General features: G+C 36.8%; 1 protein-coding gene across 3 annotated transcripts in view; it reads right to left on the bottom strand.

Annotated features, from left to right (window-relative positions):
- Positions 1-14,579, bottom strand: part of ADAMTSL3 (ADAMTS like 3) — a 195,710-nt gene that overhangs the window by 147,244 nt on the left and 33,887 nt on the right. For all 3 annotated transcript variants that reach the window (XM_050903563.1, XM_050903564.1, XM_050903565.1), the window contains exon 3: positions 9,050-9,169. In XM_050903563.1, coding sequence (XP_050759520.1) covers positions 9,050-9,169 — 120 coding nt within the window. The remainder of the gene's footprint in view (positions 1-9,049; positions 9,170-14,579) is intronic.

The following is a 14,579-nucleotide window of genomic DNA, read 5'->3' as shown; positions in this document are numbered from 1 at the left end:
GATATCAAAAAAGTCAGTTGCTGAAAGCTGGGAAATAGAAGAGACAGTCCCCTTATTTTGTCATTATATCAACAGCACATTATTAATGTGTGTTGTGAAGCCTGGTACAGTTTGTTTCACATTAGGAGCATTAAAATGCTTCAGATCTTACAGTATCACAACCTGTAACACTTTCTAAGCTCTGAAAATAATAAATACAGTTGTCAGCAGTGATCCTCTCAAGAACCTACATTTACCATTTTTGCTGTTACTGCCAAAATTGGTAATTAATATATATAATTTTGTTCCTTGTGAGCAAATAGCTTTTGATGTCTAATAGCCAGTAAACCTAATTTATTTCTACTGACAATGCTGACAGTTATTTTGAAATAATGTGAAGTGAAATAACCGTTTGAAGTGGTAAACAGATTGTTCTTTAGCTGTCCCAAAGCTGGTTCATTACGCAAGTGCTAATGATATCAAGCACCATTTAACCTTTTCTAGACAGAAAGCCAAGATATGCAGATTTTTTAAAGAAGGCTTTTCACTGCATCTTCCACATTAGTGGCATACAAATTGGAAGAAATTTAGGTTCAAGTATATCTCCACTAAAAAGGTCATTGTGACATCCAATCTGTATTATAAATCTGTTTTCCATGCTGGACAGGCCTGAAAGGATGACCATCAAGGATGTGAGGGATGTTATCCACATGTTCTACAATGTAAATTCCGTTTAAATTACCCACCACCTTGCAGAACAATAGAATTATATCAGAAACACCTTACATAGAATGATTCATTTTATCAAGCAAGCATTTTACTCAGCATTATTTCAAAGCCAGTATAAACTGAAGTTTCTTTTATTTTTGCACTAAGGCTTTCCATGTTAAGAGAGAAGCTGCTATAAACTCTCATGGGTCTTTTAATGTTATCTGTGGCAGAAGCAGCACAGAAAAAAAAAAATCTAATTAATCACATTCATCCTTCATGAAAAATTCAGCAATACAACGACTTTATCTTCTCATTTGTGCAAAACTTAACAAAAGTTCTGAACAGCTTGAGAAGTTCAATACATTTACCTATATTATTGAAAAACTAAATACAATCTGTTCTGGTCTTGACTGAGAACAGTGAAAAGACGTAGTTCTAAAATATATTTGCATTGTGTAAACAAATTGATTAATTCACCATTGGGCTTTATCAGCCTATAACACCCTCTCTCCCATGTACAACTGAAGAATGGCTTTCCAGTTCCAAGCATTGTGTTTCCTCCAGTACTTGAAATATATCTTTTTGATTTAGAAGCACTTCTGTGCTATATCTCAATGAACTCTTATTGATAGATGATAGCAGTGGTGCGTCAGAGCTGTGTAAGCATGGGATCATTTCTGCTACCTCCAGACCTTTCAGTCTTAATTTAGAAGTCTGAAGCTAAGCCTTTATCAACGTCAAAATTCTTGGATAAGTACATGTGCCAACTGCTGGGGGTGCACTGGGGGCATGAGGAGGTCAGTGGTAAATTCACATTACATCGTATCAAACTCACGATTTAATCATTGGTCTCCAGTAAAGAATGTCAAATGAATGTCTAGTCTGTATACTGTTAATTTCATTTCATCAAGTGTCTTGTTACTAGTTCCGTGTAGCAGAATTGGGTTTAAGACTTTACAGTAGAATATTTGCCCAAGAACACATCCTTCTGTCTGCTCCTGGGGCTGGGGAGGGGGGTGTGGCAGACCTTACATCCATTTCTAGGAACTGAAAAATGTGTTTGGGAAAACTCTAAATTGAAAACCTCAGAACACGAAACACCGGACATGAGTTAAAAAAATTCAGTCCTTTGTGAAAAATGTGCGTGGCAGAGGCACTATAAAAACAAGGCACTTTAATATTAAAGTTTTTTGTTTTGATATAGACCAACCTCAAACTGAATAAACATGCAATTGTGGCCCCAAAGATATGCCCAAGAAAAAAGGAAGAAAATAAGTATATCAGAAAGTAATGTGTTCTAACAATTAAGTTCTGTTTTCCATTAGTAGAAAAGATACTCCTGATTACTGCTCACTCAGTCCCTACAAACAGGTACTTCCTCTAATCTGAATCTTCTTTCTACCCAAGTCAGTGGTCTCAGTCGTATACCGTGTCCAAGCTGCTCTCAACACCAGTCCAAGCAGGGGTATATAGCACAGATTTATGCATCCCTGTATAGCCTTTTATAATCCATTAGAGCAGCCTCAGTATCTGTCCAACACCCAGGGGAGCAGGAATAACAGAAACACCTCAAAGTTTATGTCCATTCTCCTTTCTTCCTTGAGAAGTCATTTTGGGGGAGGACTTTGCAAATGAGGGGCTGCTTCTGCTACCTGGCAATCCTCTGCCAGCTGCTGAGGCCAGTAGTATCACAGCCACAGAAGGACTAAGGATCCAGGCCAATGAGTTCTACTACAGAGTTTAGTGGAATAGGATTACAGCCTCATAGTAGGTATTTGATCCAAACTGAAATGATATAAAATGTGTTTTTGCAGAAATTGTATTATTACAGATTCCCTGTGAAGGCACTTACCCTGCACAAGGTGAAGACCTACTGGCTTCTGTAAGTATGATTTACACGCAGAGACCTTTGGCAGGGTTGGGACTAATGCAGTAATACAAAACAAGAAAGTCTGTAATTCTTAGTGCACAAAGAAAAATGTACTGCACGCAGCACTTCCGCTATTTTCTCTGAACAACAAAACCCTGAGTTTAAAAAGTTAGTTGATGCTTTAAAAAGTGCCAGTTCCCCATTCAGTTTGCCAGTAAACAAAAGTATGTTAAAACAGTTTTCAGTTCACTAAGCAATCTGTCACGCGCAAGAATATATCACTAATGATATAATTACTTGTGCATATGCTAGTCACACACTTCCAGCAAGCAATTAGCCTAAACAAAAGTATTGTTTGAATAGGATCATGCCTGACTTATACAGTACCAGTCTCTGTAAGAGTAGTTTTGCCTGAAATTGTAAGTGGTTTTCATTTGCTCTTAATCCCTGCCTCCTTTCCCCCCTCCCACTCCAAATTAGAAACACATTTCACTTGATCACGGAGCTAATTTCCTTATCCAAGTAATATTTAAAAAAAAAAACCAAAAAAAACCAAAAAAACCCAACCAAACTTAAAAATAAAGAGGTCCAAATTAAACCTGCAAACAAAAAATAAAGGTATCAAAAAAACAAGCAAAAGAATTGAAAATATTAGGGAGTACCTAACATCATCTTCAGGTAAATTTCCACGAAAACACCAAATGATGCATTTTATCTTCACATAACCTTACAAACACATGGCTTTAAACTCTTTGAACATGATTTAAAACTCCTTATTAACATCTGTAGGATTAGTATGGAGTACCACAAACCTGACCTCATAATTTGTTACTTACACAAGAAGTCCCAGCTAAGAGAATGGAACTACTTGCAGGATTCAAGTCAGTGGAATTTGTGTTATTCTAATATCAGCACACTGGCTGAGTAAGGACTGCAAGGTCAGCCCCTTACTCAGCTGAAGAGGAATATTTCTAACGTAATGCTGAAATTCAGGTAGCCAAGTATTAACAGCTGCACCTCTGGTGCTTAGACAAAATTAAGTCTATCAGCTCACTCTCAGAATACACAAACAAAACTACCAGGAGTGTTAGTTGGTGGAAGGTTTGCATTGTAGAAAAACACCTGAAATAGTTTATACCCACTTGAGAACAGCTTGTTTCATTCCAAAAAAGAATCTTTAAATGAAGAACTAGACATTGAGATTCAAGATGCTAAGTCTTTTTAATAGTTCTGAATGCTTCTTCAGGGTATCAACAAAAATGTCACGTCACAGTGTAACACAAGTTTCTGGCTCCTTCTCAAAAGGAGAGTGCTGGAGCTTTATGTATTTGGGTAGCAAGCGTGCCGCTAACTACAAATCTTACTCCCTTCTCAGGATTAGAGCTTGTCTTCACTGATGTGTTAATTTGAAATAAGTTTGTCCCTTACATGACTCATCTCCAAGCCCAAAAATTTCTAGCTCCATTTCACTGGTGATTTACATGCAAACTAGCTGGCAATGGAATAAAAAGGCTTAAACTAGAGGCAGAAGCCAGCAAGCCGCTGATACTCAAAACCAGGCGGTGACTCCCATACAGTTCCAGAGGCAGACCAGGGAGGATGGCAATCATCAGCAGGTGGAGAGGGGAAAGCAGGTGAGAGAAATTGCGGGGAAAATGGCTGTCAGCCCAGCTGGATCCATAAGACAACTTCTGTCCACATAGTAGTTTAGTTTATATGATATGAAAAACTTACACAACAAACACAAACATTTATTGCTGGCTGACTACAAATAAAGAGGTGGAATAATAGGTTCGATCAGTTTATTTCTACATTAATTTTTGAAGTCATCCAGATCCTGGGTTCCACTGCCTTTTTTTTTAGTTAAAGCTTTAAATACCATGCTTCTTCCCCCTGTCCCGTCCCATGTGTCGTCATCCCCCCCCGCCCCCCGAAAAAGCAGAAACCAAGCCGGAGTATTTCTCTTTGTGGAAGAAAAGCCATATATCAGAATATTTACTCTCCCAGTTTTGGCATTCACTTTACAGCAGACAAACCCAAAGAAAGGCTCATTATTAAAAGAACTGTAACAGCCTCAGCCTGTGTATTACAACTTGCATATATAGTTGAAAACAGACTCACTGGTTTCTACCTTACCTCGCATAGCCAAACACTCAAGTCTTAAAGTGCAGATTTTCATTATTTTAATTGCTTGCTGGGTGGTTTCAAGATACCCGTATCTACTGCTCTTCCTGACTGCATTTTTTTTAAAAAGATTTGTTTAGAAACAATATGTTTCTTTGCCAAGATTGGGCTACTTAGTGCCATATGTCTAATTCCAGAATCAGGGTGTCCTTGTTACGAGTTTAAACTGGTAAACATCATAAAATTTAGAAGGAGCAAGGTCAGCTAGAAAGCTAACTGGTCAAGCAAACATTTTCTCGCTTAAAAGAAGATAACCTCTTTTTCTTTTTTCTTTCATTTTTTCCTCCCCAAGAGCTGTCTTTCAGCCAGCCAATCAAAGTGGACAGGTACTTCAAACATATTCAGCCCAACCAAGTTTTCACTGCTGTCCTTGTTGGTGGTCCGTCATATGGAATGGTTTTAATACTTGGAAGCAATACCTTAAGTGTCAGAAAACAAGAACATTTTTTCTGAAAGAAAGCTTTCCAGTACTACTAGCATTCTGGAAAAGAAAAAAATTCCTTGCAGTAGATTAAAAGGTGAAAAGCCAAAAGAAATCAGAAAGAAAACTAGGAAACTATTCCTTATGGCAAGGTTCAACTTATATCTCAAAGTCGGGGGAAGGGCTATTATTTATATATTTATTTTAAAACTCATTCAAGAATGATAGGAGAGGGGCGTATTTTTTTCAGTCTCAAATTACTAATCGCAAATTAAGTCTTTGGCTATGTATCAAAATCTATTTGGTACTAAGTTAGATTTAAATTACATTGACTCAGTAGAATTTTAGAAATGCAGTATGCAATGCACTGATGCAAGACATAGCTTGCTGAACAATGCAGGAGCTATAAGAAAATGCTCAATGTAAACATTTCTACTTTTCTGTTCTTTAGGAGCCCTCAAAAGTATTTGCTTTGAATCACTCTTTTCCTTTTTCCCTGAAGATAAAGTAAATGTGTCAAAACTATAATGTACCCTTCTGTCCAGATGTCACCTCAGTGAATAAAGGTGGCAGTATCTAATCAGGTCGTATAAGGTATTTTCTTCTATAGCCATAGAGGGGGTAAAAAAAGACATATTCACTGAATTTTGAAAATATCTAGCCAAAGAATTTCATCTGCATGTAATTCTTAAGTACACACATAGCAACTGAATATGCAAAGGGGTTAGTGCAATCCTGTACAAAAATGAGAGCACAGTCCTGCCAGATTAAACCAGAACACAATGTACTATCTTGCATGTACAACATGAATCCATATGTAATTTTGCTGGGCTAGAACAGAGTACAGTGTGTTCCCATTAATATTTACTCATCTTCCATTTCAAACTGTAAACTCGTCTTTTCAGATAGCAAATACTTTTGAATATTTAAGTAACAGCTAGTTCTATTTTACTGAGATTACTTACTAACAAAGGAATGAATGATCCTGATTAAACTGGCTCCCTGCTTGAAAAATATCACACACAACAGCCAAAGAAAACCCCTTTGAAACATTCCTGTGTTTGGAGGATGCAAGGAAACTAATCTTGGATCATGACGATGATGCTATATAAAAATAATATCCATCTATCCCAACAAACTGGAAATTTTATTGGCCTGGATATGAGGAACAGTGCAACGGGGGAAGGGCACACTTGGGAAGATACGGAAGGATCACTTTTCCTACAAGGCTCTCGACATCTTGTTGGCTAGCCAAAAGAACAGAGGTTGTGACCCACCCTCTTCTCCCATCCTCATACCACAGTCTTAGGAACCTCTCACCCCTTTTACCTATTCTGCTCCCTTCCATGAATACAGATGGAGGTACGATCTTCACAGTAGATTGGGTAAGACTGCTCTCTTGTTTTGTTGGGGTCAAGCACACAAGGTTATTTCACTTTTCCAATTTTCAACTAAATTAATGTAACTTAGGATGTACAGGAACACCAGGACTCTGTAGGGATGCTCACAGGACAACTCTGGTGTTCAGGGAAAAGGAAGGAATGTATTTCCCACAGGCCAGCACCCCTTCACAGTGGGGCAGGATAGAAAGTGAATTGTTAAAATTTAATTAAGGTGTGTGAGAAGATGCTACTGCTTTTTTTTTTTTTTTAAATTATGTGGCAACCTTCCTATACTGATTCCATTTCTGTGTTGGATACATTAGGTAATTAAAAATGGCCTTTCAATGTACATACATTCCTCTCTTTTTATTCACCTGCACATTCTTATTCACAGCTACCACATATCAAGCCTATCCATACCAGCTTACAAAAATTCAAGAAATTATCTGATGAATGATTTTCACCCTCTCGTTTAAGACTTCCATTCATAGAGTAAATGTCATATGAAAGAGTAGAATGAAACACAGAAAACAAGAAAAATTCAAGTTTTCTGGCTCAGTTTGACCACAAGATAAAATTGAGCTTTGTATGAACATTTCAGCAAAAGCATAAGTAAATTATAACTGTACATTATTACAATCCTATGATTAATGTCCTAGAAAGTTAAGGAGAATAATCTTTCTGTTTACTGAAGAATTCTTGGTTTACTTGCAGGAAGGTAAACTAGAGATATAGATCAGTTCCCATCTGCATTCAATGTATTTATATTTTTTAATAAATAATGCTTAAGGACTGAATTTCCTTTCAAAAGAAACTATTACTAATACAGTTGCTTTTATTTTCAACATTCTGATGTTTTAGCACCATTTTCAGTTCCAAGAATTCAAACTTAATTTCATACTGCTCACTAAGTGTTTGGGAAGAGCAGCCTTCAAAGCTGAATCACATTTGTGAAAGAACAGAAGCTGACCATATCCCAGATCCAATTTAGATCCTAACGGAATTAATGGAAAACTTTCCATCAAATGGAATTGAGCTTGGAACTGGCTTCTGTATAGAGCTATGCTGGTATTTGAGGGTTTTTTTGTGGGGGGATTCATTTTGTTTGGTTTTTAATCAGCTATGCTATTCACATAGTCCAGACAGTCTATTCAAAGACTCAGACTATCCCTCTGTTATATTTGATTTATAATCTTCTCTAAAATGTGCTCCATTTAATGGAAACTATTTTGATCAAAGTATATTACCTTTATAGTGTTTTTCAACTACTGTCATTAAATGCAGCCTGAGTTGCAGCTGCATTTTACTGTCCTGTAAGTTATTGCTTTCCCAGGTGTTTGGGCCAGGGGACATCTTATCTAAGTACCTTTTCTGTTGATAATCAAGACCCTCTAGGGTAGCAAAAGTATGAATTATTGTAAACACATTTAAACTAAATTCAAATAATTTACAGTAGTTCAGCATGCTTTCTATTGTATCTTTTCTGCTTCCTTTTGTCTTCCTAAAAAGATACTCAGTCTAAAGCTCTAATAAACTCATCTCAGTTCTCTTCTCTCTTTAGAGTAGTGATGAGCAAACTATTTTTCTCAAAGTAGCTCCTGCAAGGAGACCATCTTTCAAAATAAAGCTGCCAATCACTTGACAGAACCATACCTTGTGACTGCAGGGCAAGTTTGGCTCTCCTCTCACTTTTACAGGGAGTGTTTCCTAACAAATTCCCTCCTCTTAGATTAAGAAATGTACTGTAAGTGTCTACGAATGTAATTCAGACAGTTTTGATGTGAAGTTCAACTGACTTCTGGAACACATTGTGTTATGAGTAAATTTCCACAGCATGCCACACATTTCCTAGGTTTACTTTAGATCTTTTGCCAAGATTAACAGCATTTCTTTCATGTTGCTTTCTTTACATTTATATCTATATTCCATGTTTAACATAATGTTTCTATGGGTCTGGAGAAAGCATTAAAGATATTTAACTTTAAAATACATAATTTGTTGCTTTCTAAACACTCTGCTTCATCCATTATTACACTTTTCATTTGTTTCTTTATAATTCACTCAACCTTCTCTTCTGAAAACTTCATGAACTAATAAAATGTGCTGACTTTTCACAAGCTGGGAAATGCAAGATCTGTCTTACGCTGATTTATCCATGAAATAAAACAATTTAGGATAGGTCAAACAATTCACAGAAAGGACAACCACCTCTAATTCTACACATTTTACAGAACTAGCTATAAACATCTATTAACACATCACTAAAACATAGTTGCTTTCATCTCTACTACATCCTATTAGTATTTTCCATAAGTGGTTTTGATCTATTATTTCTACCATTAAGTGCCTTCGAATCGTGTGTTATCATTCAATTTGCTATAAATTTGATGTGTCGTCAAAAGGTAACACACAGTTTGTATCTTAATTTGTTTCACAGTAATCTATATCTCAGAGTTACATGAATGGGACAATCTCTATCATTTTCACATATGGCATACTGACCTGGTCATCATAACGGTAAGTGAGGAATTGTTCCCCCGTGGTATCCTCAAGAAAACTCCCCTGTGGAGAAAGTGCAAACTCAGGCAAGAAGTATGCACCTTGGGATTGCTCTGCTCTTGTCTGTAAGAGATTCAGAAAGGTCACATTACAGCTACTACAAACACAAGTCAAAATTTTAAAAAACTCTATGCATATAATTACAAAGACTAGATACGAACTTCTGGGGGAAAAAAAAAAGTGATGTGTTTTCAGGCACAGTATTTCTGGGTGGATACTTTGCTACAGAGGTCTGTGACGAGGATATGTCAAATGCTTACAGGGGTCCAAAACCAAACAAGATGCCTCAATAGCAGAATCGTCTGTTAAACAAAAAAATACCATCTCTGGCTTATCAATCATCACTGCTGAAAGACGCTGTGAAAACCACACTGGAAAAGCAACCTTAAGCTACACTTTCTTTTTCCTTATACACTTCACTAGACAGTTACTGGCTGCTGCAGATAACAGGCTTTTGGTTAAATACTGTATATCTGTTCTTACAGGAAGATGCAAAGACGTAGATTCATAGAATAACTCAGCTTGGAAGACACCTTGAGAGCTCATCTAGTCCAGCCTCCTCAAAGTAGGGTAACCTATGAAACCATAACACGGCAAATTACTTTCCTATCCTGCAGGAACATATTACTACAAAGAAGAAATTGGAAGGGAGCAGGGAATGACAGGAGTAAACACCAGGCAGTGGTCCATATTAGTTCTGTATGCTATTCGCAATTGGTGAAGAGCATTTGAGAAAAGACTGGGAGAGGAAGAAGAGCCCATTCCAAGCTACAGAGGAGCTAATTCTGTCAGAATCAGTCAGTACCTCCAACTGGGCTGTCTGACACCTGGGCCCTTATTAGAAAAATGGCTTTTGCTTAACTGATCTATACATGTTCAGTAGTCATAACACACCTGAAATGTGCTAGACATGCTGAACACATGCTGGTTGAATTCCCTGTCATTGCCTTGTAGGTCTAAAGCATCCCAGATACATAGCAAATGTACTGCACAGACTCTTATGTCCTTATTCCTACTACATTGTAACTCTACCCTGAGAAGCTAATTAGTCTGCATACTAGAGAAAATAAGCAATCATCTTTTGAATGCAGACTCTTGAGTCCAGCTGTGGTAGGGGGAGAGTGGACAGGGCAAGGAGATGAAAATTACCTTCCAAAAGGTTGAAACATTTCAGGAAAGAAAACAGGGCCTGAAATGTACAAGTTACCACTGGGCATTTCCCAATGACTCAACTTAATAAATGGAGTTTAATTAAACTGTTTGTTATATTTTGACATATACATAGTACTTTTACATGAAAGCTAGCAGTTGCCATCAACCAGTTGCCAGATCGTTGGCTAAAACTGTACCAAATATAGGTGTGAGATCTCAGTGCCAGATAACTAGAGATTTCAAAAGTAATCCACATAATTTAACCAGTTTGTGGTGGAAAAGGCAGGCAAGACCTTCTGCAGTTTCTCTCTTGCAGTAAATCCACTTTCTGAAGCTCACAACTTATCTCATAAAAAGCAGATAACGTGTCATTCGCAATACAGGTCTGGAGAAGCTTACGTTGCTTTTGCTTACTCTGTTCTGCAAAGAAGCTGTCAGCTTCTCAGACTGTAAACCCCATCATTCGTGACAGCATTAGATTAACATACTTGTTTTAAATCAAGCAATCTTCATATAAACTAGAAATAGCTTGCAAAGGACATGTCTAGACCAGGGTAAAAGGTCATATTTTAGCATGCAAGACTGAACAAGATTTTAAAGAGGATTTTTTCATCAGGCCTGCATAAGAGTAATTCATGTTCACATCATGTTATTGTGACATTTCTATAAAGCCTACTATAGCAGTGGTCTCACTTGTACACTTTAGCCAACTGACTTTATTTATGCAGAATTAAATCATAAAATATGGAGAATAAATCTACATTTGATAACAATAGTTTCCCCATAAAGCAACCAAGAGAGGTCCACAGTTATGCTTCATGCTGAATCCCAGCTGGCTGCAGCCGATGCAAACCTTGACATGTTAAGTATAACCCAGACATGAAACTGGCTGACATAATCTGGCATTTTTCCCCACTGGTTTCAATGGGCTATCGATAGATCCTATGTGAGGGAATATGGCAATGATGTAATCCTATGATTTCAGCACAGGACTAATGGATAAGAGATACGCGTTCTAAATCTCAAGTGGCCTGAGTTAAAGTACTTAACATTTCTACCTCAGTTTCCCCAGGTGTAAAACACAATTACAACACCAACTGACCTATATTAATGGTGTATTGTAAAGTTTAGTTTATATTTGTAAAATACTTTGGAAAAGAATAGTGTTAAGTGCTAGTGATTTATAACAATATTTTCGAAAGAGCTGGCTAATTTATGAACAGAAGAGAATCCAAATTACCCCACCACACTTCTTAGATAAATGTATATATCACATTGTTGCCTAATTTCCCATAAACAAATTTGTCAGTAGGATATGTAGCGATTAATTTGTTTGTGTTTCTCATCTTTATAAGCTAAACATTTAAAATAGAAAGTCTTTGGGCATTCATCAGTATTATGCTTTGAATATAAAAGATGCCAACATTTGAAGCAGAAATAACAATTTAATAAATATGACATGAAAAACTAAGAGCTTCTCGCACACATTCAATTTTCCTATTAAAAGCTAATGAGCAGCTAGCCACTGGAGAAGCAGAAGAATGCTTACTAGATTAAGGCAAGCAAAATCTGGCTTCCAAGCATGGAAAAATTCAATGTAAAAGATGAATGTTTTATAAGGTTACACAGGAGGTTACAATGGAAACTGATCTGCTAACTACAGCAATAGGTACTGCTGCCTACCTAGTATAACTAAAGTAAGGAAGAATGCAGCAAAGCATTTAATTAAAAATAAAAATCTACTAAGAACACACTATGAGTTGTCATGGCAAACCGATGTTGAAGCCAAGTAATTACAGCTGATAAACAACCCAAATCAAGAAGTTCATTAAAAAAATCAAAGCTTCAAATGCTCAAAGAACTCTTTTGTATCAACTCATCAAAGTAGCAGAAAAACATTTTTTCCCTCTAAATATAGGTACCTTCAAATAAGCTGCATGTGTCCAATGCACTTTCATTCATACATTGCACTGAACACAAAACGTACTGTTTCCACTTAGTCCACTTTATTCCCCACTTAGGACTACCAACTTTCCTTGTGAGGCTGTTATATTTCTATGGGCACTTTTGCTTAAACGTAATTCAAATTTCAGCAGTCTGTGGGTTTATAGTATATTTGGGATCATCCCTGAATGACTTAGCTAATCCAATATAAATTCATGTTTTAAACTAAAGACTGCAAGTGCAAGTTTCAGAAAACAATTACATTTCATGCTAGCGTTTTAAGTCTGTTTAATGGCCAGTTTAGTATTAATAGCTTCAAGTTAAACGTGTCAAATTACAAGTACACTTAAGATTTAGAACAGGCATTTTAAACCAGCTTTTATGATCTTCTTAAGCATATGAAGACAGTAGAAGGTGATAATGTAGCCAAACCAGATATAATAATAATCACTGCATTAAATTCATTGAAATTAATATTAGCAGGTAGCAAGGAAGTGTGTACTACCGTACTGACAAAGAAGAAAATTGAAAAGTTGAAAACAGACTGGTGTTTGAAAATCTTTCTAGGTACCAGTTAATCAGAACATGTAACTCATTAGTCAGAAACTGAAAAAAATAAGGTCTTCCATGCTACATCATTCTACCTATGTGATCAAGGAGAACTATCCTAAGAAGTCAGTAATGTACGTAGGTTCTGGGAAGTGTGAAATGGCATTGTTCTTATTCAAAGGCTTATGCTCTGAGCACAGCTTTGATCTCAACTTGTGATTGCTTCCTCACTCATCACTCCCCACCTGAGTGCTTAAAGACTAAATTACTCTTCCACTTTCAATTGCAGAAGACAAAATGAATAGCTTATATCTAAGCCTCCGGTTTTTAGATCTCCCCCCACCGAGAGCTGCATGTTGTCATTTTTACTGCTGCCCAATTTCATTGCTCTGTATACTACTCTGACTAGAAGCATCTGCCCAAGTTGAAGTTGCTGGATTTGGGGATTTTATATTTTATTTTATTACTGAAGGTAAAAGGGATGATTACTGAGTGCTTCCCAGCCAATGCTGACATTAGCAAGTAGCATGGCCGAGTAGGACTGAATCTGCAGATAAAAACGGTGTGCAGGACCAAATGCCAACACAAAGCATATTTGAAAGAGAGGGGCTTATTTTAAACTAGCTCTAGTCAATCCTATGGACTGAGTATCTCTTAGTGACTGCAGCACAGTAGGTGTGCTGCTGGGGCACATCTTCTGGTTCAGTTTGACCCAAAAGGAATCCCATTAACACACTCTGAAACCACTACACAACGCAAACTACTTTAACTGCTCTTTTTTCCCTTGATACCCAGGATTCATATCAACTATTGCCATCCAACTTACTTGTAATCATCAAATTAGAGCAATTGCTAATATGTGGAGTTTTCCTATGACAAAAAAATTACAAATATTCATCATTGGTCATTCCTTCCAAGGTACAGATTAACAACTTCATCCAAGGATTTAAACTGTTATTTTAATTTCAGATAAATTAAAAAATGTAGTTTAGTCTACAATTCTCGGGGATCATTTGATACAAAGGATATGACAGAGTTCAATCGAACCTCTTAATAACATGCCACTATTCTATTTAATCATAGCCACCAGGAGACTGGAAAGTAATTGTTCCATATTTATATATAAACAGCAGCAGCTTTAGAAAGTGAACTTTCTGCTAAGTCGGAGTTGTGAACGTCAAGAAGATGAGAAAACAGATAGGGAAAGTCTCAAAGAAATTACTTGAACATAATTAGAAATAAAACACTAATATTTCAGGTACAGAAGAATTTTTAATTTTAGAGTTTCTTGGCACCAAGAATCACATCAAGAGAAAAATAAGAACTAGGCTCTTATGTACACTTCCTAATGCAAATCAGCTTTACCTAGACTGAAATCAGTCATTCCCTAACTAAGCCTGCGTGCTTGCTAAAATTGGGAGCATAATGAGAACAAACTGTTTTGTGTAATGAAGAAGATGAAAACTTCACAATTATCTATTTTAAATGCCAAAGATGACAAAATACCACACTTTTCCTGAAACTGCCTCAATATCTTGTTTTTAAAAAGAGGAACAGACAAAAGATAAAGGTCCAGTCACCTACAGCTTTATAGTTATGCACAACTGCACTATCCTGCCCAAAGTAAATTCCATAAAAAAAGACCAGCACAGTAAAGGCAGTTTGCTTCCCATAGTTTTGTGGCTCTTTTATTAGTTCTTGTTGGAAGGGGAAAATTGGGCAGGATCTGGAGAGTGTTAGTTTCCAAAAATCGCTGTTTTAGGGAAAAAGATGGGAAAAGCAGATGAAGTAAGAAAAACTATCTGCATTCTTAATGACTTGTAAATAC

This window comes from Gymnogyps californianus, chromosome 11 (assembly GCF_018139145.2).
Source record: "Gymnogyps californianus isolate 813 chromosome 11, ASM1813914v2, whole genome shotgun sequence".
Taxonomy (NCBI): domain Eukaryota; kingdom Metazoa; phylum Chordata; class Aves; order Accipitriformes; family Cathartidae; genus Gymnogyps; species Gymnogyps californianus.
The sequence above is the reverse complement of the archived record's forward strand: the minus strand, read 5'-3'. Positions and strand labels throughout refer to the sequence as shown.